Source organism: Vicugna pacos, chromosome 30, assembly GCF_048564905.1.
Source record: "Vicugna pacos chromosome 30, VicPac4, whole genome shotgun sequence".
NCBI classification, from domain to species: domain Eukaryota; kingdom Metazoa; phylum Chordata; class Mammalia; order Artiodactyla; family Camelidae; genus Vicugna; species Vicugna pacos.
In genome coordinates, this window is record NC_133016.1 from 20610960 (window position 1) to 20638843 (window position 27884).

Here is a 27884-nt window from a genome sequence, read left to right on the forward strand (position 1 = left end):
GTGAGCTGGTCTGAGTAATTTCAGCAGACTCCAGGGTGCAGAGATGGCCCCTGGGCGCCCGGTGCTCGGCCCTGACGTGGTGTAGAGGGAGGGGCTCAGTGGCTCATCCTGGGAAGGCTCCGTCCAGGAGGCAGTTGGAGGACGTGGGCGCTGGATCGAGTGGTTTGCATATGAAGAGCTTGCTCTCCGAGGATTTGTTTACTATCTCTAGGAATAAACCAGCCATGGAAGGCACAGTGTCTTCAGGATTATCAAGGCCTGAAATGTCAGAGCATCATAAAATATGGAAAATAAAATACACAATTAATGCATCTGGCACTGCAACCCTGGTTGGCGGAGTAGGGTTGGTACTTAGAAAGGCACGATAATGGTTTCTATCAAGCTCACAACCAACTCAGCTTCTGGGTTAGGGGGTCCTGTGGGTATCTTCAGGGTGGAGAAAAGGATGCCGGGTTGGTGCAGCCATCATGCCGTCATCCTGCTACCATTCCCAGTGCTCAGGCCCACCCTGCTTTACCTTTGATAACTCATTTCACAAAAGTCTGGTTGTCTCAGCCCAACGAGACTTTTAAGAGAGACCTGTTTCTAAAGCCGGACTCTCTGAGACACAGACGCGTTAGGGTGGCATCTGACTGAGCAGCAGCCACTGAATGCTCGTGTCTTTGTGACAGTCACTAGGCGTCTCCAGTCACGCCAAGAAGTCTGGTTGTGGTTGATAGACACAGCTCATCCACCAGGTTTCTCCACACCCTGTGTTGTAATTTGCTTTCAGGACAAGACGTGTGGTGTCCAAGACACTTGGAAGTACACAGATGTGTTTAAGTGACTTGATGTCTTCTCAGGTTTTGCCTTAATTCAGTCATCCATACATTCTTTCACTCAACCAAGAAATAATGTTTGGCAGAATTATTTTTTTTTCTGAATTGGCAGGCAATACAGCAAAATAAATCACTGAGCTTTGGGACACAAATCCTCTCAAACGGGAGGATGGGGAAAGCCAGTGTCTGCTGTACCACCAGCAGCCAGCAGGCTGAGGGAGTTAATGCAGACAGTCTTGGCCATCCGGGGACACCACTGGCCTCCCTACAGCCCGTGCTGAGCTGATGGACACCTAGGGGTCTCAGAGGAATCGGTTTCACTCCCCGGTCACCCAGGTAGCTCTGTCTGCTTCACTGCCACAGGGTCTTCCCTCACTGTGACCTGCTTCCTAACCCAAAGGGCGAAGGAGGCGGATGTGATGTGCAGATGAAACAGGGCCCATCCATCCCCTCCCAGGTAAACAGGCACCTGTATCCTCCCACGTGGGGTCAGGGCAACACATTTCAACTGCAGCCCATGCTATGGTTCATCTAGATAGGAATAAATGAACAAACGTGTTCCTGTTAACTGGCAGCTAACTGGTTTAGCTTCCTGTTACTCTGGTCTAGTGGCTGCTCATTGAATTTCCCCCGGCACACGCCTAGGAAACCAAAACACGAAGGGAACCCATTAGCCACTTCTTGAGAGGACCAGACATCCAAGGAGCCAGGACCACATGGCGTTATTCTGTGGTAAGGCTTCGGAGCCAGCTTGCGTGGGCTCAGATTCTGACTCTGCTACCTGCTGGTTGTGGTAACTGAGGGTGAAACGCTTACCCTCTCTGTAAAATGGGCATAAATATCGTACCCCTCCTATAGGCTTGCTGGTAAACTTGAAATGAGTTAATACGTGTAAAGGGCTTGGAGAGCGCTCTAATACAGCTTGCATGCACTTTACTTGTCACTGTTACCAGCACGGCTGTGAGAGAGTTTTGGGAACTGGAGTACTTCTCTCTGACAAGCAGAGGGCGCCTTCTCTGGCTGCTCCGCAGTAACGCCAGGGGTTTCTCGACCCGGTCCAGGCATTCCAGGATGTAGGGAGGAAGCTTCTGGAAGCCAGATCACCTCTTGTAGGTTTTCCAGGATTCAGAGGGCAGAGAGTAGAAAAGATGGACTCTGAACCTGGCCAGACCAGGACAGAAGGTGCTGGGGGACCCCCAGCCCCGAGATGGAGCAGGTACCAAGGTACTAGAAAAAGGCCAACCTCTCGAGTCATCTCCACTCTCTTAGGGGCGTAATAGGATGCTCAAACGTCTGTATCAGGTCATCTTTCGTTTTGGCCCTAGTTCAGAAACCTGCCAGGTCTCTGTATTCACACCAGCACCAGGGCTCTGATCTACCTTCACCTGTGTCACCATGAAACCTACCTAAGACCTACCCCTAATGTATATGCAGTGCTTGGAAGCACTGTCACCTCCCCAGGGCCTTCAAGTATGACATACACCTGCTTTTCAGGCAGCAACCACCCCACCGGGGCTCTGGGCTGTTAGAAGTGTCAGAAGGCCCAGAGGGCACCTGAAGATGTCTAAACAGCCATGTTTGTGGGTGTTAAAAGTGGCGTGTTGGAACCCACTTCATACCTGTTCATCTGCCTTTCTCGATGTTTCTCCCCGTCAAGCACGTGTTATAATGCAAGGCAGCAAGGGCGGGGACTGGTGATGAAGTTGTGCCATGGGGAATATCTTGGTTTGAACAGGGAAAAATAGATCAGAGCGTAGACATATGCTGATGGCCATACATCGTCTCTTTACCAGAGAGAAAGGAGATTTGACATTCGGTCATGCTAATATTCTGTTCTTGAGTTAGATGCTTATTTTATAAAACTTGTCATTTATTCAGCCCTCACATTTACCATACGAGGGGAATTATTACAATTTACACTAAAGGAAACTGAGGTCCAGAAGTCCAACTGACAGTCCCCACCACGCGGAGGTTAACGTCCTAAAGCAGAACGGCCCCTCCGAGCATCACTGAAAGGTACCAAACGACAAAGGAAACAGAGCCCGGGCGTGATGAAACTGACCGGCGGCTCCTTTTCTTTACAGAGGGAACTAATTAGTCGGAGCTCTTGCCGAGTTTCCTAAGAACCGGGTTGGTGGGGGTGGGGGAAGAGTTCCCTTTGTATATACTATTTTAGGAAAGCCCATAATTGAATCTAATTTCTGCAGCTGCCATTAGAATGCAGGATGGCGGCAGCAGCATATGGGAGGCAACAGAGGCCCACAGAGCAGGGTGGGGTGTTCCCAGTGCCACTGAGAAACCCGGGCAGAGGGCAGAGCCACCTGCCCTAAAGTGACGCAGAAGCCACGGTGGGGGGGAAGGCGGGAGAGAGTGGCCCCCCAGTCCCCGCCTCAGAGGGTTGGGGGCGACCATCTCCCCGAGTTCCCCTAGCGGGAAACCTTCTGGATCTTTGTTCTCTCCCTCCGCCACGGCTTGTTAAGTATTAGCCTAATGTTGTTTACTTCTTCTCCCAATCTCTCCAAGGAATATGATTCACACGTTTTCAGATTTATTTGAACAAAATGCAATAAATATGCTGCTTCAATTTTAACTGCTGGCCTGTAGCCAGGGTTTTTAATGAATCTGGCCTGTGCTTCTGAAGTGTTCCAGGATCTCCAGGGCTCTGGGCACTGTGAGATTATACGCACTGGTGTGCGTGCTCACACACACGCGCTCACACGCACACACCTCCCCACCTCCTGTTCCCCGGGGGCCAGTGACTCACAGCCAACTGCAGGTTTTCCAGAGCCGGCTCGGGTTAAAATTAGCAGGAACCTTTATTGTCCAAGGAGAGGAAGGATTCCTCCATCTCCTTTCACGGCTGCAGGGAAATGGCATCTTTTCATTTTTTTTCTCTCCCCCTCTGCTGGAATTGCTCTACCCACCCCCAAAAGCTGCCATCATCAGCCTTTTTTTCTTTTTTTTTCCTCTTCCTTTGTTTCCTCACAAATGGCCACTAGACCAGGCCCAGCCTCTGGGGATCAAAACAGCCGGACATGGGGGCTTAATGCGGAGGTAAACGGACTCTGGATCGATTTGTTACCACGACTGATCAGTGCTCCTTGCTTCTGAGAGGTGGGAGGAAACAGAGAGGGACCCCCACAGACGCAGTCCTGGGCTGGGCACCCTTTTCCAGAAAGAGGAGGAGGGGAACGAGAAATGCCAGCAGCAGACCTGTGGCACGCGTCCCCAGGGCCCCGCCCCTCCAGGAAGTACGGCCAACAGAGGGTGGAACTGAGCGAGCTGCCAAATGGGTCCCTTTTCGCCCCAGGCGCCTCTTCTGGACGAAGATGATCATCAGGACCCCCTGCAGCTTCAAAAAACCAGAAACGCCCGAGTTTTGTGCCCACAATGAACACTGAAGGCCACTGTGGGTTGGCATCTGGGAATTCCCTCTCTGTTTCTCTTCTTTCAAAGAACAAGCCACAGTCTGCTCCCTTCTGTTATTACCAGTGACTTTTATCAGTGTCAGAAGCCCTTGTTTGCTTTTCCTCTTTGGAAGCTACTATCAAAAGCAGACTACAGGTTCTTCTGCGGGGGTCTGACCACCCTACTCCATCCCCAGTTCATTTCATCACATCCCCTAATGGGACCTTCACAATCATTAGGCAAAATAAGAAAAGAAACTTGGAAGTCAGGCCCCTGGGCAGACCACTAACATGAAAGGCCTGGCCGCCCTTGGATGACTGGGGCAGAGGCCCAGAGTGCAGAAGTCCAGGTTGGGGTAGCTCCACCAGCAACACACAGCGTGACTTCTGCGAGCCTTTGTTTCTTCATTCGTGGAGCGATCTTTCCAGCTTGGTTATTCTGTGATTCTGCTATCTGGGCTGCAGACTTCGAGTGGTTTTCCTTGAACATTTGTTCCCCATAGTATTTGAGAATTAAACCCCTCTTTCTCTGCATTTTGCTTTCTTGAAATGGAATAATAAATAACCCGTATTTCTGCTACAATTCCTCAAAACATAAAAATCATGTCCTCTGATTTATAATATTCATTGAATTGTAGAATGTTTCTCACGGAGACTAGAGAAAAAAACGCCACCATCTTGTTTCCGCTTCAAGCAGTGGTCTCAGTGATGTGGTTTTGTGTGTGTGTCTCCTGTGCACTTTCCAAGCCCTGATGCAGCTCCGTGAAACACGTGCTGGCTGATCACATGATCTCTCGCTAGCCCTTTGCCAGGCGGACACTGTTGGAAACATAGAAATATAAGCCACAAACTCTCTTCTCAACTTACTAATTATCTTTGGGGGAAGTCAAGATGACTCTGTATAATAATAATAATGTTAGTAACAGCATGCTTGTTAGGAGGCAGGCCGTGTGCGCGACCCTTGATAGAGAGTTACTCCATTTCAGCCTTAGCAGACTCCTTAAGGTATCTCTTTCTAGTTCTGCTTTACCCACAAAGAATCTCAGGCTTAGATTCATTCGTCTGCCCAAGGCTGGACAGTGAGGCGCTGATCGATGCTGTGAGTTTGAAATGTCCTATAACCAAGCGCTAAACTGAGTGCAAGCCAGGTCTGCAGAGCCGTGCTGTGGGTGGGGTGCTGTCTGCGAGGTCAGGGGTGCAGAGGTTCCGAGGAAGAGGGGATACCTGTGGCTTGAGCTTACGCTGAAAGGAATGAGCAGGGACGAACCCTGGGCAGTGGCGAGGAGGCCCCAGTTCAGAAGTGAGAAAGGGGAATATGGATTCCCCATCGAAGATGTTAAAACGAATGCTGGAAGACCGCTTTGCCGCCTCCAGCCCTCTTTAATGACAGGCAAGCTTTCGGTGAGACCACTGGGGAGTGAGGGGATACCCCTGCCCAAGACTTGACCCCACTCCCTCTTCAAGCTGAATGTCCTTCACGCAGGTTCTTGGCCTGACAAAAGGATGCCCTCAGATACCTTTGATTATTTTTAAAGTAGTGCTTATAAAAACAAATACACTCTACTTATTACATAACTGAGACTGGAAAAATAATGTTTTACTGTCAGTTTTATTAGTTGAGAAATGTAATAATTTCCAAGTTTGAGAAATATAGTCAGGGAATTTTTTTTTTAATCTTTTGTAAAGTCTTGCCGCTTGCTCCACTGGCATCTGTGGGCAATTCCATTTGCTCCCTAAATCCTGGTTTCCGGCTTCCTTTCCTTTCTTAGGGGAGCTTAAGTCAAACATGGAAATTCTTTTTTAGCTCTGCGTTTATGGAAATTTTCCACTGTTGTCGTTGTCTAATTGCAGATTCAATCAGAATTCCCCCCCATCAGGTTCTGCAGCTTCTTGATCTGACATTAGGCTATTATCTGCTTACACCCAGGGCTAACTAAGCAAAATTAAGAAAAAAAGCCGTCGACTGACAAAAGTTCTTTTCCTAAACCTTGGCCTAAAGAAAACCTTGCTGTCACTTTTTGGGGTTCAGATGCTAAAGTATCAACCTGCATTTCTAATAACCATGGGGGGAGTAAGGCTGTTTAAGAGAAGGCACGTGACAGAGAGACTTGGGTTCAGATCCCTGCTTGCATTAATTTTTTGCGAGACCCTGAATGTTTCTTAACATGTTGGAGCCTCAGTTGCTTTGTAGGTAAGTTATAGTTTATATTACCTATTTCCTTGGTTGCGAGGAGCTTTCTGTTAAAAGTGACACATGGAATCGTTTGGTCTTCAACCAAGGACAGTGAGTCAGTCTTGAAGTAACCAAAAGGACCTCATTAAAAAGTGGCTGCCCTCCCGGGACACCTTGAACCAGAAGCATCCACCCCCCTGGGGGCGGGACCCACGATAAAAACACCCAGATGAGCCGAGAGCCGACTGGGCTTCCCAGGCCTTTAGTGTCAGGTTAGCTTTTGCATTTTGTTTGGTTTATCTGATAGAAATGAGAGCTCTGTCGTCTGCTCAAAAATAGAATCACTTCCCATGTTTGGCTCTCAGATCTGCTTACGCTGGCCAGGCGACTTCCCTCTTGTTTAAGATGATGGGAGGCCCTTCTGTCTACTCAGGGTGCAGCATCAGAAGGAATTAGAGGCCATATAGAAACTCAAGACGAACAGAAGTGTCATGCCCAAAGTCACGGAGCTGGAGACGCCTAAGCCCGGGCCTCGCCATCTCCTGAGCCCCCGCACCCCGCCCTCCACCCCGCGTCTTTCCTTCTCAACCTTAAACCACGCAGTGAACGCATGAGGTCGCCCTGTAGGGAGACCCTCACCCCTGTCCAGCAGGAATCTAAACGAGTCGCCTGGGCTGGTGTGCAAAATCTCCCAGACAACCTCAGCCCAGTGTGGTTCCTTCTCCACTGCACACTTATCCATAAATGTGGGCTGTTCCTGTGTTGAACTCGTCCCAGTGTTCACTGGTCCTGTTAATCAGTGGTCAGAGGTCCCTTTGGTGTGGCTTGTCTTCAGTTAGAAGACCACCACTGCCCCTTCTTACTTTTCACATACTGATTCTTGTCCCCTCTTTATGCCGCGCAGCAAGAGTATTTTTACTGAGGTCTGCCAAAATCCCTTCTTCATCATGGATGTGCAATAGATGTTTGTTAAACAAATGGATAAATGAATATATACATGAATATTTCCAGTGCATATCAATCCGGGGGTATTTATAACCTGCTGGACTGACTTTAGTTCACAAATTAAACAAGTCATGAAATTTGGATTTAGTAAAAGAATTTAATGTGGGCCTGTATGCCAATTAATAACTATCTTGACTATTTTTAGCAAGTTGTTAGGATGTCAGGACTGAAAGTCATGATACACCTGCTTCTTTAGGAGAAAGGTCACGTGTCTCTGCCTGGCCATCTCTGCTCTCCTGGGCAAACTACTTGCGTGGTACTCATCAGCATCCTGGGGGAGCATCCATTCACAGTCATTGCTGTTCAGTTATTTCCTCCTCTCGCCCCAAACCCTTCACCTTCTGTCCTGTGTTCAAAGCTTCTTTAATAATCTGAGATTGAGCATCCATGGGAAGGTTCTCATCATGGGGAATGAAGTCCTTCAAAAGCTGTGTCAAATACCGATCCACTGAAGACAGGAAGAAAAAGTGAAAACCTCAGTGCAGATGTATGCAGAACACAGACATTAAGTGGGGACTTCTCTTCTTGAACAGACATGACTTTCTGGAAGCCCTCACCTCTCCTTCCTCTGAACAGCGAGATGTCCAAATGAACAAAACAAGATGTGATTTACAAAAAACATGATTTGAACATGGCTTTAGGTGTCTTCAGGGCACAAGCCACAACTTACTCATCAGTGTTTCCTCTCTAGAGCTTTGAAGGAAACTTCTAATGCACAAGTTGCCCAATAAAGGTTGAGGAAGGGAAAAAGAAACAGTAGGAACAGTGAACGGTAGGGCATGCTGGGCAACCATTTGGGATCGAAGGCTGAGTTTCTTCCCTTGGCTTAGAAACCTTATCTTCTGTTGGCTCCCTTCTCAGAAACCCAGTGGGAGCAGCTTCTGTGCCCTCAAATCACAGCTGTGCCCACAGAGAGCAACCCACCTCTTCTCCGTGGCTGGGTGTTTGCATGTCCACGTGGAATTCCTCTGTGACTCCCCATTACCCACAAGTGAAATCCAGACTCCTTGCGTCATCCCAGCCTGACCCAGGGCCCCGTCTTCTGTTACAGTTCAGCCCCTGCCACCTGCAGAACACTGTACTGTAGCCGCACAGGAATTCTTGCCTGTCGTCAAACATGCCATTCTATTTTATGCCTCATGCCTTTGCACCTGCTGCTTTTTCTTCCTGGAATTCCTTTCATCCCCTTTCAGCCAGTGGTTCCAAACTGGTAAAAGACCCAGGTGAAATGTCGCCTCCTCTGTGAGTCTCTCCCTGCCCTAGCGGGGCTGGCAGGGAAGTCACTTCATCCCCTGATTAGTCAAGGCTCTCCTGCCCGCTCCTGTCGTCCTCATCAGAGAGTACTGACAATTAGTGTTAACATGTTTACCTCCATCACTTTGAGGATAGAGATTTATCTTCATATCCTCACATGTAAGCCCGGGGAATAGGTACTATTATTAATTCCACCATTGATGAGAAGACGGAAGCACAGAGACATTAAATAGTAGTCCAAGTCCAGACAGCAGGTAAGCTTGTAACTCTGTGGTCCGAACACAGGGAACGTGGGCTCGAACAACCCCTTTGAACTACTTTGAATTTCTGCTTTTCTTTAAAACTATCGTACTGGTTACCTTGTTACTTTTACTATAATGTCTATATGAATATAAATTCGTATTCTTCATCAGTCAGGTTAATTACTTGTCTTTGTGTATTTATGAGTTACAGAGTTGATAAATTCCATTCTCAAGTATTGTTCTGGAATATATGCTAGTTGTTAAGAATCTCCCCAGAAAATCTCTGGCATGGCCCCAGGTACAGTGGAAAGCGATGTGGGCAGTCTTTTCAGCTCAGAGGAGATTGTTATTTTTATTTAAATTTCTTGTTCCTGCATCTTGTTTCTTCAACTAAATATTTGACTGGATTCTTTCTTATACCTTAAGGGTCCCCAAAAGGACCTGCAGTGTCTGTGTTTACTGCGGGCAGTGAAACTTCTGCTGAGTAAATTAACGCAAGAACAAAACTTCTTCTTTATTGCCACCTACCATCAGTTTACTGAGAATGTTGAATATTTAAGAGTCTGGCAAGCTTTCCTGCTGGGGTCCCAGATTTCAGAGCCAGAAGTTAGTTGGGAGGGCAGAGATGGAGTGATTACTTGGCCAGCGATCTCTTCTCCACATCACCAGCCCTTTGGTCAAGCATCTGGTGGCCTCCATCCTAATTGTCTTGTAAGTATCTTACGTTTCATGTAATCATTCCTGGCTGGCTCATTCCAAGCACATTCTCAGTGCCAGCCATTGCAATAGGACGTGGAGTCAGAAACATTCTGTATGAGAGAATCAGAGCCCAACTGTATTAGCCAATAATTGAGAAAACACACTACTTACAAGGAAAGGGGTTTTGAGCCGGTACATAAGGCTGTAACCTTGAACCCAGGAGACCCTCGATCTGAATCCCAGCTCTGTCACTTAACTAGGTATTTAACCTTGTTCAAGATCTTTAACCTCTCCAAGCTTTAGTTTTCTTGTTTTAAAAAAGTTGAACAAACCACCCACCTCAGAGGGCTATCGTGCAGATTAAGTATCTTTCCACTTAACTCACCTCCCCCTTTTTAAATAAAGGCAAAATAATTTGACAGATACTTTTGATATTTAGCATCTCATCGTGACTTCTGTGATTCCATGACCCTCGATAGTTTGAGACTGTTTCTCCTGAAATGCTTGCTGCTTTTTTTTCTTTTTCAAAAAAGCATCCTGCCTCCAAGCTTTAGAACTCCTGTTTCATGGTTTTTGAAGTGAACTCTATACTGCAGAAGTCCTTCTTTATCTTTGTCTTAAAATTGGGCCCTTGGGTAACTGGACTGACTCCTTGTGACTCTTTGAATCAAATGCAGTAGTCGCTTTCCAGTTCCAGACTTAATCAGTGACTACCTCCTTCTCTGACCTCAAGCCCCCCCAAGCACTCTTCATCCCAATTGTCCATTTCTAGAAACTTCCCCTGACTCTTCTCTGGTGACTGAAAGACTTCCTCGCATGTACTAATGATTAAAATACTCCCTTTTCATCTTAGAGCATATTATCAGTCTTGCTTCATGTAATGGCACGTTGTCCATGAGCTCTGTTTGTGCACCATGCAATGTTGCAACCAACACAGGCATTATCCAAACCAAACTCATTTGATGGGGCTACTTTGGGGTCTGGCAAAAGTGAGATTTCTTTAAAGGATGGCTGAAAAAAAAAATGCACTGCATCCCATTTCTTGAACAGAGGCTCGCGTAATCAACCAAGTAGAAAGAAACGCTGAGATGCATTTAACCTCATTAGTTTCAGTAGGACCGGCTCTCTCCAATCCATCAGAGTTGAGCTACATTAGTGAAACTCAACTATTTCCAAATCTCATTTACATAATGGATGAGATGTGAAATGAGCCCAATGGAAGGGGAGCTGCCCAGAGGCACTAAAGTTTATCACAATATGTAAGGGTTCTTTTAGATCATTGCATTAAATTTCCACTAACAAGATAACAAATTAATTGTCTGTATCACTGTACTAGCCCAAAGTCTACTGAGTGGAGAGGACCAGCGAGGAAGGCAGCCGGGGTTTCAAGGACTGTGGTCCAGGAGGGATGCTCAGAGCGAGGCTCAGAAGAATTTGATGAATGCTACCTTAGCTTTCTTCTGCCCCTTTAAGAATTTCTAGGCACCTCTGTAATCTGATGGTGGACTTTGGCTTTATTAGTGAGGTAAGCGAGGATGAGTAAATCAACTGTATCAGACAAGCCTCGGGACATCTAGAAATTGATCATTCTGCCGAAATAAGCACTCTGTGTTTATTAGCCGGGAGTTCATCACTATCACCTCTCCTCATCCAATTCCTAAGAGATTTCAAAGCCATCATCATGGTATTAGCTCGTCTGACTGAACTACTGCAGATAAAGATTAGGAGATCTATCTAATGATGGGTCTGAGGTTCTGTGATTTTTTTTTCTCTTCTGTTGCAAAAAGAGGAGAGCTTTTCGAGCACACATCCTGTGTCTGTATGTGTATGTCTGCACACAGTCACAGCGTGTTTGCATTCTATAGGATAATTTCAAATAGTGGAACGAAGTAGGTGGTCTGAAGAAAGGGCATTCAGCAAAGCTCTTAGAACAATGCAATGTTCCCATATAAAGAGCAATGACTACTTAATAAGGGGAAGGTACGCTAAGCTGACTTCTCTGGCTGACAGCGTATCTATACAGTGGGTGACATCACACTGAGGAGAACAGTTAAATTCTGTAACCACAGTTATGACCCTAACACCCATACGTGGCCAGACTCCTACAGATATATTCTTGAGAGATGAGTATGTATCGGACTGATCTTTCACAAACCAGCACATATGCATTTATCTATTTATACATATATTTATCAACACACATGCATTTAATCTGATATCAAGCTCTCTTTTCTCAGTGTGGCTTCTAAATAAGCAGTAATCAAAATGCAAATAAGGTGACCCAGTTAGCATCGCGGTCTGTGCTACCACGCAGATGCGCTCTGTGCTCAAAAGGTGAAAAGGAAGACGCTCCAAACGATGCTTGTTTTAACGAGCCTTGACTACTAAGCCCTTCACATGAGGGAGAATCTGAGGCCAGTTGTCTTCTAGCTGGAATTGTATCTGCCATTTTGGGGTTGATCTGGTTTAAAGCCGCCTTGTGGGCACAGAACAGCAAGCATGCACCGGAGAGCAGGAGGACTGCTTCCGTGACGTCTCAGAATGTAACCCTGCAGCACAAAGCCCACATGCTGGCCTGAGACAGTCCAGGAATACGGCCGGGGTCAGAGGCACGGTCCTGCCACCCTCTCTGGGTGACACTGGGCAAAGCAAGTCACATCCCTTATCTGGGGCTGAATTGCCCAGGAAGGACTGGACTAGCTCCCTTCCAACTCTAAACTGCCTTGATTGGACTTTGCTGAAGCCCTTTGTGCGCATCTATTGATGAAGACTGTAACAGGCTTTATGTGCATCAGTAGGAGATGCCCAACGTACCCGATCACCAAGGATGTAACAGGAGCATGCTTGGTGCACTGTGCTGCTAAATCGGCTTTAATTATATGTATGCATCCTTTTTTCCCTTGTTAGAATCTTTTGAAAATCCCTTTGTTATATTTTTCAGAGAACAGTTACCTTTCTACTGTCTATATTTTTTTAAGCATGGGACCAATTACATCAGTATTTGTTTGGTTCTATCTATCTGTGCTTAGTCCTTTTGGGGTGTGTGTGTGTGTGTGTGTGTGTGTGTGTGTGTGTGTGTGTGTCTGTATGTACATGAATTGACTTAGGCAAACAAGAGTACTAACCTGAACTTAAAAGTATCTTTGATCCTTAATCTGTGTACAAAATATGTTCTTTATGTGTGTGTGTTTGTTTTTTCCCCCTAAGAAGAGGTTCTGATGTCTGACATACAGAAAGATTAAAAACCTCTAACTTGAGTTGTCTCCTCTTTGCGATTTTTATGTTTGCCATATTTCCATTCTGGGTGATATCATTGGACACTTCTAGAAAATACCTTTTATCTGGCCTGACCTTCTCACTGTAGGATCAGGAGAGACTGACTCCTAACCATTAGAATTTACTGCATAAAGTACTCTTCAGCGTAAGTCTCTGTGAAGTTCCAGTAGACAAAATGTTCCCTTCTCAGTGCATTTCGTCACTTCATTTAAAAAATTTTTGTTTTTTATTTTTTTTTTTAGTGGGGGAGGTAATTAGGTTTACTTATTTATTTATTTTTGGGGGAGATACTGGGGATTGAACCCAGGACCTTGTGTATGCTAAGCATGCGCTCTACCCCTGAGCTCTACCCTACCCCTACCCTTTTCTTCACTTCTAAATTAAGAGAAGCAAGAATAATCAGATTATTCACTGGTTTCTCTGAATCTAGAAAACTTAGAACAGCAGAGCTGGAATATATTCTGACCAAGAGGAACTGAAGCAAGATGAGATTCCAAGCCTTGTTCAAGTTCACCCAGTAGGTGTAGGGCAAAGCCTACGACATCTCAGTGTCTCAGAACCCTCGTGTCTTAAGCTTCATATTGACAAACTGTCTCTGGTACAATTCGTTGACTCTGAGTATTAATTGAATTGTTTCTTTGCATCAGCCTTACACTAAGGAGGTGTGAGAAAAGAATATAAAGTCTCTGCTTCCTAAGGAACTGAAATCTTTAAGGGGACATATGTGACTTGAACATATGAAATAAGTTTAAAATAAAACAATTAGTACTAAGACAATGTGGCGCTAAGAATTCGTAATAGTTAACAGAACTTAGTCACAGTTGAGAATTGCTCCCTCTATCTAGGCACTGTAATAAGTGTTTTTATATGTACTGGGTTTTTTATTACTGCTATACCAAATTTCCACAATTCAGTAGTTAACCAACACAAATGTGTTGTATTACAGTATTGGAGGGCAGAAGTCCAACATGAGCCTCACTGAGCTGAAATTAAAGTATTCACAAGGCTGCTCTCCTCTCTGGAAACTCTAGGAGAGAGTACCCGTCCTTGCCTTTTCCAGCTTCTAGAGGCTATTTGCGTTCCTTAACTCGTATCCCTCCTCCTCCATCTTCAAAGTCAGCAACGTAGCCTGTCTCCCACCCTCCAGCCCTCACCACATCTCTTTCTCAGATTCTTCTCTTCTACCGCCTTCTTTTGCTTTAAAGAACATTTTGGTTACATCTTGACCATCTCGTAATCAAGGATACCCTCTAGATGTCAAGGTCAGCTGCTTAGCAACACTGATTCTATCTGCACCCTTAATCCCCCCTTGCCATGTTGCATGACACACTCACCGGTTCTGGGGCGACGCTATTTTCTGTCTACCACAATATATAAACGCCTTTAATCCTCAATGTCCTCGTTTAACAGATGAGGACATTTAGCACAGAGAATTGGTATGACTTGCCCTAAATCACACAGCAAGTAATGTAGGTAGTCTTACTCCAGAGAATACATCCTTCACCTCTGCTCTATACTGTGCTGACAACGGAGTTTTAGATTAGAGGACCACGTGTGGACAGAAGTAATCAGGGCAGCTTCCCCAGAAGGTTTGGACCTAGAAGAAGAGATGTGTATTCCATTTGTCCATTCATCCAGCCAACACTTTTGAGTACCTAGGATCTATCAGGCTGGGGACTCAAAAGAAAGTTAGACCTGGTTCCCGACTTCTAGAATTTTGCGGTTGCCTATGGGAATTGTCAGAGAAATGGACAAATAATTACATAACAAGAGGTAAGTCCTATTGGTAAAGTCTGTCCCAGATGGTAAGACATGGTTGTGGGAGGGAGACACTACCTGTGCCTGACAGTGAGATGTGCGTTTTGTTTTTCCCACCTGCCTTCCCAAACATGTCTTTCAATATTGGCTTTTACAGCGCAGTCCAAGCGCTCTCGTCTCAGTTACACAAAGAACACTTGTTATTTCTGCCTTTGCTCTTTGACACTTCCCAGCCCTGGCAGGCCCTCTCTCTACTTCTAGTTACTGAATTCTACTCATCAGTCAAAACTCAGACTTTTGTACTTGGATCTGTCTTCCTGAGCGGATAGTTGGCCCCGTTCAGAGAGGGTTCGCGTTCCCTGTGCTTAGTGGTTCCTGGCAGTGACAGGCTCTCAGTGTATATTGAATTAATGTATGGATGAGCAGAAGCCCACCTCAGACCCCACTGGGATCTCATTTCCCCTCCTGACTCGTGGAGGACTCGTTTGGCTTCCTGTCTCATTTGGTTTTAGTTTTCTAAGTGTTTCTGTCTCATCTCACTCTCCGCTTCTAAACCTTCTCTGCAAAGGCAGACATCACATCTTCTGAGTTGTGCCAGTTGACATTCAAATAACTGCTGATTTTACAATGACTGACTCCAGGCTCACTGAGTAGTATTCTGCGTAAGAGTGACCTTGCCTGAATTTTATCTCCCAAGGTCCTAGAATGAAGGTAAACTCATTTGGCACAAAACACATGTTGATAAGGCCACTACCCATGATTTTTTTTTAATAATTTTGGCCTAGTTGTAATCACACTGTCACACAATTTTGTTTTCAACTTTGTTTTTTGTTAGTTTGCATGCTTACGTTTTAAAATAGTTTTTAATATATTTATTTGTTTTTATTTTATTTATTTTTTTGAAGGGGGAGGGTAATTAGGTTTGTTTATTTTTCTAATGGAGGTACTGGGGATTGAATCCAGGACCTCGAGCATGCTAAGCATGCGCTCTAGCACTTGAGCTATACCCTTCCCCCGCCACCACCCATGATTGAGCAGGTTGTTCACTGTTCATAGCACCTGGCTTGAGGGAAGAAAGGTGCCGAAAGCCAGCCCATGCCCCTCTCCCTAAACCATGAGCAGTGGGGGAACATGTGTACACAAGAAGCCATACCCTTTTTCGGATTTTCACAATGGTGCCCTCTCTTTGCTAAAGATCTGGGTCCTTGGACGACTCCACCTAGGTGAGATGTCTTTTACTAAATCCACCCAAAGATACTGGATAGGTAGAAAAGACTCTGCTGTTTGGTGATTAAAAAAGCATGTTTGGGTCTTTCAATATCCTTATAAAAAGTAGCAGCTACCATTATGCTACGCAGATATGATTAGCATGTAACTCTGAGAAAACAGGGACTTCGGCTGTTGTGACCAGTGTCATGTCCCTGGCATGGTAGATGCTCAATAAATATTTGTTGAATTAATGAATGAAGTAATGCAACAAAAATTACATTTTTATTGACTTTGGCACCAAAAAGTATTATTTTCCAAATGCCAAGGATATCTATTTTTTTTTAATTTTATTGAATTATAGTCAGTTTATGATGTTGTGTCAATTTCCAGTGTGGAGCACAATTTTTCAGTTATACATGAACATACATATATTCATTGTCATATTCTTTTTCACCGTGAGCTACCACAGATCTTGTGTATATTTCCCTGTGCTACACAGTGTTACCTTGTTTATCTATTCTACATATGCCTGTCAGTATCTATAATTTTTGAACTCCCAGTCTGTCCCTTCCTGCCCCCCTCCCCACTGGCAACTGCAAGTTTGTAATCTATGTCTATGAGCCCCAAGGGTATCTACTTCTTGATTCACTTTTCTTCTGTTAACCTGTATCCCCTTATTATGAGTAAAGTTCATCTGCAAACAAGAAAAAAAAGAACAATGGAAGATTTCAAACAGACAACCAGTATATGAGAATTGGAATTATTATCAAGTTTTCAGGAAGAGTTTCCTCTGGTGAAAAAAAATTTTATTTACTGGTTTATCCAAAAGTCAACATATGATGAGACAGAAAACAACATTAAATTGAGTCAAGAGGCATGGATACCAGCATCACTTCCTTCACACGTGTGATATGTGGGTGTGGGCACATCACCTGGTCCTCTGTGCCTTGTCTTGTAATTTGTGAATTGGGAGTTTTCCCATCTGCCTCTTGTCACCCACAAGGATGCTGCAAGGGGCAAGTAGCACAATGCCTGTCACCGGTCTTTGCAGACTAGAAGTCACTAACTGCTCCATGAAACACGCTGCTCAGCCCATGCCACATGCTGCGTCCGACAATGAAAGGGCAGGATGGTGACGGAAGGAACTAACCATCTGGGTGGTGTCAGCCTCTCCCTCTTTGCCATCCTAGGTTTTATTTCCAGAAACGTCTGCATTTACAAATCTTGGAATTAAAAAAATTAATTAAGCTGCTCAGTAAGTCTGTATTAATCACATAGTAGTTTCCAAATAGACCACTTTCTGCAGTGGATGTTACAAAATGAATTACGTATGATTCCTGGATGATGATTCTGCAGGTTGTTTATTTTAAGGAAACTGTGAAAGGAGGACTCAGCCAGGAGTTAGAATCTAGTTCTTACCACTTCTTACCAGCTGTGTGATTTTACGTAAGCTGTCTGACCTCCCTGAGCCTCCATTTTCTCATCTAGGAAAGGGGAGTAAACAGCAGTCACCCCACAAAGGGTTTTTTTTTTTTGTCTGTTTCCCCACAGAGAAAATGAGGTAAGTAGATAACTAACTTTATAAACCTAGAGCAACATGCAAATTAGTCAATGGTGAGGCTGTTTTTTTTTTATTATCCAAGGTCACAGAGCTCATTAAAGGGATCCTGGAGAAATCAGCCGCCATAGACCCTGCTTTTTCCCTCCATGACCCCTGTAACCTTGAGCAACTTGGGCCAGAGGTAACTGAACAGCAAGTGCTACTTAGGAAGAAAGAGAATCAAAATATCGAAGCTATTGACTCGATATTGACTCACCCTTAAGGCAGTAAACAGTGCTTTGGTCTCTGACCTTTCCGCATCCGGGGCCAATCAATAACCTGGCGGCGGGGTGCAGCGCCTGCCACGGGTTCCAATTTGGGAGTACTTTAACCTTGAACTGCGCTCCGAGTAACCAAGGCAACAGGAAGTCCGCTTCTGCTCCGGAGGAGTAGGGATCCATAAATCAAGTCCCTAATGCAAACACAGAGTGCCGGTGGAGGTGCGAGAGCGTAAGTGGCCTGTGAGAAATTTCCTCTGGAAATGAGTGACTGTCCCTCGACAGGTTGCAGGACAGTTTCAAAGACTTTTTTTTAAAAAAATGTATCAATAGAGGTCAACAGGTTGTAACAGAATGTTTTCATACAGACCCAACTTATAAAATTTTCTCTTGGCTTCGCTGTCTTAATTATGAACAGATGTTGGATCCACAAAGTTATTAGCATTGTTATTTCCTCCTTTAAATGTGTACTGGCCTCCAAATACGCGAGCCTCGGTACAGTTCGTCCTGTGTTGGGGTTTGGGGATGCTCTGAACACACCTACCAGGTGAGCTCTCCGCATAGTCTGCTGTCCAAATGTGACATCATGTTCCTTTCCAAGATCAAAGCCATCCTTCCCTTTCCTCCTGCCCCAGTGTATGCAGTGGTGCCACATCTCAGTGGTCCGGTCAGTACTGTACTGTATCTGGGTTTCTTTATGATCAGTCTGCAGCCTCAAAAATCTCCCTCCCCTGGAGAGAGAGCAGCCAGACCCGAGCTGGGAAGGAATGTGCCAAACGTCCCACCATTCTGCCATCACCCAGCATTTGTGAGAACTGGGTTCTGAACTGTTTCACATTCGTCTGGTCCTTTGGGTGCCTGTCCACGGAGCATCAGCTGCCACGTGAAATGAAGGGAAACAAAACCTTCCCGTGACCAGCCTGCCCAGTGCGGTCTCCCATGGGGAAGTCACCCATTCCAGGCTCCCGAGACCTCTGCTCTCAGAGGGATTTTCTGGATTACCTGTGGCTCTGTTTAAGGTTCACTCAGGATTCTCGCTCACGTATACTGTTTCTGGGATTGTTTCCCTAATCCTTTCAAAATTCAAAAGCGTCTGAAAAAAATGTCCGTACTTTTTTCTAATTTGTTTCCAAATTCACTGGATGACAACTTGCAAACAGTACTATCATCCAGAAAATCCTGAATTATCTAGGGTTCTCGGGACAGCTAAATAGTGACAGTCTGAATTACAGACCTTTTTGGCGTCATTTGGTGACTTTTGACATACTCTGTGCCGTAAATACTTGAGCGGCAGAGTCCATCTGGTAGAGGTGTGATTGATCTTTGATGGAGTGTCTGGATTGTGGACATCCCCATGCAAAAGGGTACAACTGAAATGGCTTGAAGTCAGTCTCTTCCCAAGTGAGAGCTGCGTGTCTGTCTGCTAATCCTGTTCATGGCTGCGTCCCTGTGCGTATCATAAACTGAGCAAAGCACTACCTGCCCCCCCCACCCCACCCCCCGTGTCCACAGGACGACAGGTCAGTGAGTTTTTCCAAAGGGAAATCCAGCCGAACTCTGGCAGCTTTATAGTTCCAGAGGCGTGTGTGGCAACGGATGCCGCGTCCATCTGACGGGAACTGGACCACGGTGGGGCAGGGTACCACAGCGAGGTGTTTTCATCAGACTCTGGGCTGCTGTCCCATCGCAGATTCGTTAACAGCCAGTTATTCAGGCAGATCACTCAGGCTACCCTAGTGAGCAGTTCTCAGATAGACTTCTAGATTCTTCCCAAACTATGTTTATTTTCTGAATAGAAATAGAGTTTAAATATGCTTGTGGTTTTAAACATACTAACATTCAAGAAGGCTGGGGAACCAAAGCAAGAACTCCGTCACTCATCTTCCCTGTGCTCTCATTCCTCAGAATAGCCACTGTTGGCCGTTTGGATGAACCGCCGTGCAGATAATTCTGCTTGCATTTTATGTTTGCTGTGTGTATGTATCTCGCCGGACCCTGGCGCACCTGCATGGCTTACAAACAGGCATCATCCAGGGATCATGTACGTGTTTGCCGCATGCCCTGGTTTCCTGATGGAATCTTTGCAATCTCTCTGTCGTAGAATTTGACATCCGTCTACTCCCACAGTCAAAATGCTATGAAATACGGAATCAAAAAAGCCAAACGGTGCTGTTATTCGCAGCACCTCCTGTGGAAGTTTCAGAGATTGGGATGGAGAGTGGGAGGAAGGTAGTTGAAGGTAAATGAAAATGTCAACATGACTTTCTTCCTGACGTGGTCACAGGTGCCTTTTCCAGGTGTGAAACTAGGGCCATGTGTCCTCAGTGGACACAGGTGTGCAGTTAGTGTCTCCCTCCCACACCCACGTCTTACCACCTTGGACAGACAGCAATAGGACTTAACTCTTGTTGTGCAATTATTTGTTCATTTCTCTGACAATTCCTGTAGGCAGCTGCAAAATTCTAAAAGTCAGGCACTGTGTCTAGCTTTCTTTCGAGTCCCCAGTTTGATAGATCGTAGGTGCTCAAAAGTGTTGGATGGATGAATGGGCAAATGGAATACACATCTATTCTTCTAGGCCTAAACCTTCAGCTGCCTAATTAGTTCTCCCATGCATGGTCCTCTAAATCTAAAACTCCTTTTTCTGTTGGCAGACAGGGATCATGGGCAGATGTTAGAAAGCGGTGAGGCAGACCAAGGTGATACCTGGGTTTAGCGTCTCAGTTCCTGAAAGCTTCCGTCTCTGACATTAAGAGTTGTACATTTGGGATGGGAACTCGGCTCAAGAACGACCATGATGAAGCCCCCTCTGTTACTGCTGCTGTCAGTGGCCTGGATCTTACAAAGAAATTCTAAGTGGATGAGCATTTGGCATGCATTCAGAGAACTCCAGCCTCTGTGCTGGTGTGTGGATGAGTTGGAGAGTGACTTTTTTTTTGCAGCTGAGGATGTAGAAGGTGCCCAGAAACCCCTGGTCGTGTCAGGGAAGAGAACTGAGCCTTTGCTGGCTGGCTTCAGTTTGGCCTGAGGAGGAAGCAGGCTGTAACAGGGTTAGTAGGAATAATTAGAATAATCAGAGCTGGAGACACTTCTGTAGCGTGGACCGTGGGCCAGACACTGTTCCAAGCACCTTGTGTTGGCTGACTCACGGACACCCCCGCCACCCAGTGAGGTAGCGCCGGTCCAGCCCGTCTGCACAGTTAAGGAAGCTTGCAGCTTGGAGAGGTTAAGTAACTTGCTTGTGATCACACAGCTGAAAAGTAAGACAGCCTGGATTCTAGCCCGGAAAACAAGGCTCCAGGACCACTCTTGCAATTTGTTATATAGTGAATTTCCCCGCCCTCACAGATGCACCTTCTAAGAGCCCACCCAGGCTTTTAAGCCTCATAAAGATATGACTTATGATGCTCAGTACTATTACTTGTCATACTCTTATGACCAGACCCCCAGGTTCAGCTCTCACCTGACCTGGTGACTGCTGTCACGCTGCGGTCCCCAAAGTGCATCTTTGACCTCCAGCAGGCTGGTCTCTCATCTGAATGGTCCTCATTCCCCACCCAGGACTTAGCAGACACCTCTCGGCACCGCGAACGCCTTTCCTTCACCCTTGCTGCTCCGGCCTGAGCTCGGGGAAGCCTTTCCTCACGTCTTCTCACACAAATCGCGACCTCCTGAGAACTCCACAAGCACCCAGGACGCATAACACCCAGCCTGCCGTGCTGGCTCCCCCGTTTTCCCTTCTCATTCCATCTCGTCTCCCCAGCTCATGGGTGAGATGGGAAGCCTCAGTAGGGTGGGGTCCACGCCTCCCCTCCATGCTGTGCACAGCACGACCTCTGTGAAGACAGGCTTCCTGACCCGTGGGAGGCAAAGCGTGTGTGATGGATTCCATTGCTTTATTAGGTCTGTGCCTGACCCCCACTTCCAGGCAGCCAACCTGGAATGTCATCTCCACTAACCTCAGCCGCAAAACCCAAAGCAGTCATGCATCTAAGTTTGTTTTTTCTTCTTCTTCTTTAAACATTCTAAAGTGTCATCCTTGTACCACGAGGAGGTCAGATCGTTTGATAGTTTCCTGTGCTCATTTTCAGGTTTTATGTTGTCTGTCTTCCTGTTTCGAAAGTAACTGCAGGGTTTGGGGGTTATTATTTTTCAGGGATGCCAAGTCCCCACTTAAAAGTGGACCAAACGGCAACACATAGCAAGAGTGAGGGCACCGTGTCCGCCATGATGACCAGGAAGAAGCCAGCCACAGTCGACGGAGTTGCAATCCCCCCAGCCCCAGTGCTGTCCCTCCTCGCCGCATCTGCGGCCACAGCAGACGCAGGTGAGCACTTTCCAGCGGCTCTGGGTTCACCCCGGTGAAGGTGGGTGTGGAGAAGGCCCTCTGGGAGTGTCCTTTTGAATGTAGGTAAGAGTTCTCTGCTCAGCCAACCTCCCGCAGACACAGGTGTGTCAACTGTGTCAGCAGGGGCTTCTTCAGGTGGGAGGAGGTCTAAGACAAGGAGATCATCTCAGAACCTGGAAGCCAAGGCCATGTGAGGGTCAGCAACAGTGCTAATTACTCTTTATCAAGCCTCAGTCATTACGAATCTCTGCATCAAGGGCCTTGGATATGTTATCTCATGTAACTCATACAAGAACTCCGTGAAATAAATACTTGTGTCTTCATCCCAGAAGAGGAAGCTAAGGGTAGAGGAACTTGCCCCAGGAACCCGTGGGGACAGTCAGGATTCCAACTCAGGTCCAGCAGGTGGGCTGTTCGACCACTGCATTTCACCCTCTCCCAAGCTCACCGGGGTTGGGAGACAGTAGTCAGGGTTTCCCTGAGGCTTTGATTCATTCTACCCCATGATGTCATGAATTCCCCAGTGGTCACCAGACTCCTCACTGGCAGTTTATAAAATATAAACTCCTTACTCAGACGTCCCGTAAGCTCTGCCTTCCTCCGCTCCCCTATCACTTCCCACCAGTCCCTGCACCAACCCCACTTTGCCAGGAACGCAGGTCGTGGACCTGGCTTCAAACCTGCCTTTGAGGACAGCCTTACTCAGGTCCTCGTCGCATTCCACTGACCTCCAAGGCTCAGTGACCCCACCTGCTCTGAATGCCGGCAGCATTCAGTGTCTCTGCCACATGCTGGCCGCCCCCTCCTAGACTACATAAGACGTGCTTCCGTTTAACTACTCTTTTGTAGCAGAATCGTACGTACCTTGGAGGTAGAATCCACGATTTAGCTGTTGCCACCTTCACGGCACACAGAAGGAGGGCACACTCCAGGAAGTGTGTTGAATTAATACACTGGTAAATGTTACCCACACTGCAGTGTTTAGAAATGCCTATTTTGATTAGAAGCCCAAGAAGAGACTCATTACTGATACTCCCTCTAAACTCACCTCCTAAATCAGCAGGTTGCTTTAAGCACGAGACTCTATGTACCTAACTCCTTCGTGGGAATCATGGGGCGATTTAAAAAATGAGCCTAACTGAAATAATAGAAAGAGATGTTTGGAATGACACTTCTCAAACTGAGTTTCACAAAACATGAGTAGGTGTTTTGTGATAAAGATGTTTTCATAGTTAAGTGAGGGAAAGGGAGACTGCATTGCACCTGGCTTCATTTCTGCAGAGGTTTTCAGAGCCTTTAATTGACCAGTGTGCATTGTGAGGTTCCAGGAGGGAGAGACACAGAATTTCACGACCCCACCTGACCGCAAAACTCACCTCTCTGCGAATAACTCTCAGTACCTCTTGGAAATGGTGTTCTTCCCAGCCATTTGGGAACTCTTGCTCTGAAGAAAGGGGCTGCTCTTTCAAATATGATCAAGAATCTTCACATCGTTCACATGCTAGTTGTGAAGTGAAGAGTACTGGATGTAAATGTCAGGTGAATAATGCCAGCAATGAGGTAGAGTCAGAGGAATGGGGACGAAGCTGCCCTGAGACTTGATGGATCAGCAGTGCCTTGTGGGGAGGAGGGCAGCCAGGCAGAGGGAGCAGTGTCGACGGAGTCCCATGCCTGGAACTCTGGGAAGTCATCACTCGGCTGGAGCAAAAGATTTGGGCCGAGGTCTGCATACTCACCCAGATAATTGCTTCTTCAAACTTGTCGGTTAAGCTCTGGAGACCTCCCTTTATGGATCTAGAAATTAGCCTGCGTGTTTCCGCCTTTGCTTGCCAAGCACAGATATTTCCCAGAGGCAAAAGACAGGTGGTCCCCCATTTTCCTTTCCTGAACTCCATCCACGCAGCGTGAGAGACAGGGTTCCTGGGACCGCACGCTTCTGTGGGCTTGCCTCCTCTATCTGTGTTCAGTAATTTCCAAATATGCCAAACGGGCACAGACACAGGTGGGCATTAAACTTTTAAACCTGTCTCTCTGGTAATCAGATCGGAGCCAAAGCTCTCCTGTTTCAGGATGCAGGAATGGGCTGTTTATTTTTGGCAGTGCTAAACTGAGACCCTCATGAGAATTTCACAGATTTGATCCCATTTCCGGGTCTGAGCAGAGCTTTTGCGGGAAAACAGGCTAGCGATCTCCTCCAGGTGCTGGAGGCCGGACCTTCCTGAGATTCTGCTCCCCGCAGATGAATGTCTTCCCACCAACCTCAGAGACTCAGGGTCACACAGGCTGGGCTCATGTCCAATGCTCTGTTTCACACGTGAAGGAACCAACGCTCTCGAGATTCAAAGATTTTCCTGAGGTCATGCAATTGGATTGGAAATTTCTTGATTTCCTTACTGCCTGATTTCCGATGGAATCTCACTTCTGTCATAGTCCCAAGAGTGTCAAAGACAGAGTCCTTTCTCCCTAATTATGGACTCCTTTTAGAGAACAGTGAGTGAAACTCGTAATTTGATGCTTTAACCAAAGTCAAGCATACAGAAGGCTGTTAATAGTTGTTAATGGTTTCTGGGCTTGATTTCATTCAAAAGGATGCTTTACGTTAGTCACACGTATTTCTGATAAGACTACTCCCTTAATTGCTGTTTTCTTTAGTGTCCTGTCTTTCACTGTCAGTAACGTAAGTCAGAATTACTTCTGATTATATACAGAAATCAGCTTATTTTTCAATGGGTCATCATTTCTACAGGATGGTCTTGAAGACCCAGACAAGTGCAGACAAAAAAAAAAAAAAAGAAAGAAAGAAAAGAAGCATAAATTAAGTGACTTATAAAGCAAAGTTAATTTAAGGAATCCTTTATTCAGATTAAAAAATACAGGAATAATTCAATTAATTAGAAATTCCTTTTATTTAAATATAACGGAAACTAAATTATCTAGTACAGTTCCTCGTGTATGTAGATGCTCAATAAATGATCACTGAGTGAAATGAATGATCATGAGGCAGTAGCTGTGTGCTCACACAGGACCAAACAAGGTGTGAGACAGCTGAGAAAAACAGGCTTGACGTTGGAACTGCTTAGCGAGCAAATGGAAGACATTTGACAGATTTGACAGACGTGTGATGGGCTGTTGTAAATACGCGTCGAATGATTAATCAGCCTATAGTCCAAAGGGTGCTTTCTCAAACAGGTGATCTTGGGTAAAAAAAAAAGAAAAGGAAACTTTCCCACCTTATTTTATAAACATAACATGGAAGAAATGAACTTGGGTCGGAGGTTTAAAAATATGTCTTTTCTAGCATGTGTGCGCGCACGCGTGTGTGTGTATGTCTGTGTGTGTTTAAGGCAGCTTCTTAGCATCTCAGAGTCAGAGAGTGATGGTGATGATAAAGTTAGTGATCTGGGGGAGGAGGCGGAAGAGGAGCTGCAGGAGTGGGTACCCAGGCTGAGGCCGTGTCGTCTGTGAGCTACTGGGAGGGAGGGAGGGAGGGAGGGATGGCCGTGGCCGCCACGGGCGCTCAGGCAGGTCAGCCTTCATGATCCAGCTGCTCAATAGCTATTGATCAGCTGCTGTCCCCTGGCACAACAAAGGAGGTCCGGTTCAAGGGAGCACTGCATCATTGCTGTGAATAATTAGGGCTAATGCACTGAAAGCTTCAATAAAGTTTGTTCAAAATGATGCATAATTTGAAATAACTTCTATTGCAGTCTCCCAATAATGATTTAATAACCACACCAGATAATCGGTACCTGAATAAGTGAGCCTAATTTTTCTTTTCTTCTTCTTGTTGAACTAACTGCTCCAGGAGGTTATGTGGTGTGTAGAGAACACACGATTTCACTACTGAAACAATTCCCCTGCCCTTTGTATTTAAGATGAGACTGTATTGTCAAGTATGTTACAAATTTTGTTAAAACTCCATAAAACACCACGAGAAATATTTCTGTAGTTTTGCATCTGAAAGTCTGGAGCAGTAGTGATGGAAAAGCGAACAGGCATTTCATTCTTTTTCCTCTCTCTCTCTCTCACACACACACACACACTCAGATGCTCTCTCATGTTAAATCCAAGTAGGAAAAAAAAAATACATCAGGCCTGCTGTCACCAAATGTCACCTGCTCAAGGTGTAGCTCACAGATGACACAGGGAAATGGAGGGAGCTCAGCTCTTAGCTCGTGGTTTTGTATCTGTTTTGTCTCAAGGCGAATCCATTATTCTCTCAAACTCTGTGATCTGCCTTGCTTAAAACGATCAGAGACTATGAGTAAGTGAAAAATATTTAAATTTCACAAGTCTGTTAAGCTTTTAGACATTTTACTTCTAAAGCAAAGACTGATATTGGGTAAGCCATTTAGTTATTAAACCAAACGATCCACCCAATCAGAAATGACTGATACCTGTCATCAGGGTGCCAAACTTTACAGATTAAAGAGTGAATTCTTAATTCTAGTGGAATCAGAATGAAATTCAATATTCTAGTAGCTGGAGCAAAATGATTGTGAAAATTGCTTCTAACTCCCAAATTCTAGAACGCCTGATTTTTCTCTTAACCAACTGCCATTTATGGAGAGAGGCCCCAAATGATGAAGTCGTATCTAGGTGCAAAAACAATGCACAGGAATTTAAGGATTGTAAAATAATTTATTTTATTTGTTTTTTTGTCCTATGTGGAATCATGATCAGATACTCCTAACCAAAAGAATGGGGGTCAATTCAGCCAAACATCTTGTCTTTCAAAAAGAACCAATATAGTCAAATAAATGGGCTAGTTAATAGGATCTGGGACATCCAGGAGCCATAGTGTACAAACTGAAGAAGTCTTCAAGTTGTAAAACAGATTTCTGTAAGTCCAGATTAATCACTTAAAATATACAGTAGGAAACATTCAAAAAAAGATCTAGAGAAATTAAAGTTTTATTTTAAAAACAAATAATTTTCTGAAAAGCGCTACCCACGGGGCCCGGGTTGGAACCGCACAGAGTGACTGTTTGCCCAGCGGGCTCTGCTGAACGGGAGGCCCTTGGAGAGCCCCCTCCCTTCAGCTCTGGACCATGACGGGATGCAGCAGATCTGCCAGCTTCGGTCCTTCCCTGAAGACCCCTTCGCACCGAAACCGTCTCAAAAACTTCCATTTTTTAATTTTTTTTTTTTTTTGCCCAAAAAGGAGGAAATAAGCTCTTTTCTGATTTAAACTGGACATCCCGGAAGAGCTGAGCTGTTCCCATGGTCCAGGCTGTAAACATCCCCAAGAGGCACCCAACCCCCCAGAACTGGCCCCGGCCTCCTGCTCCAACCCCACCTCCTTGGAGATGTCAACCAGCACCAAACTCCTTTGGAATCCCCACTGTCAGAGTGAAACTTGCAAAAACCGAAAAACTCATGTCAAGGATTCATTCACGTCTTTAGTGAGGAAACCAACATGGTGATAAAGCTGGTCCAAAAAGAATGGGAAGAAAAGGGTATTACAGGAGGGCAGGCTTTGGACAAAGAATGACTAGCAGGATTGCTCAGTTTATGTCCTAATGGGCAATAAAACCATAATCTCTGTGCTTATCTTTTCTACTGGAAAAAAATCATTTGCATATTTTCCGGGCAAAAGTCTACAGGTGCCTGCCAGAATCTGGACCTTTAATCAGTGGTGAATCCAGTCAGGGTCCATTTCCCTAGATAATAATCCTTGGGCGGGCCTGAAAAATGATGCTCTTGGACTCCTAAAGGACATGCACCTTCCACTTGCCTTTTTTCTCTAAGTTTTGGCTCATTTTTCTTAACACCACCCCTGGGCTGCCCAGCACTCCAGTTGAATGCACATCTTCTTGCTTCCAGTTGCCTGCGTTAGAAGCTCAGTGCTGTGCTAAAGCAGCTGGGTGATCTCAG

General features: G+C 45.7%; 1 protein-coding gene across 4 annotated transcripts in view; it reads left to right on the top strand.

Moving 5' to 3' along the window:
* The window catches only part of SETBP1 (SET binding protein 1), a 360642-nt gene that overhangs the window by 310755 nt on the left and 22003 nt on the right, over positions 1 to 27884 (top strand). For all 4 annotated transcript variants that reach the window (XM_072952280.1, XM_072952278.1, XM_031692356.2 and 1 more), the window contains exon 5: positions 21816 to 21986. In XM_072952280.1, the coding sequence (XP_072808381.1) occupies positions 21816 to 21986 (171 nt within the window). The remainder of the gene's footprint in view (positions 1 to 21815; positions 21987 to 27884) is intronic.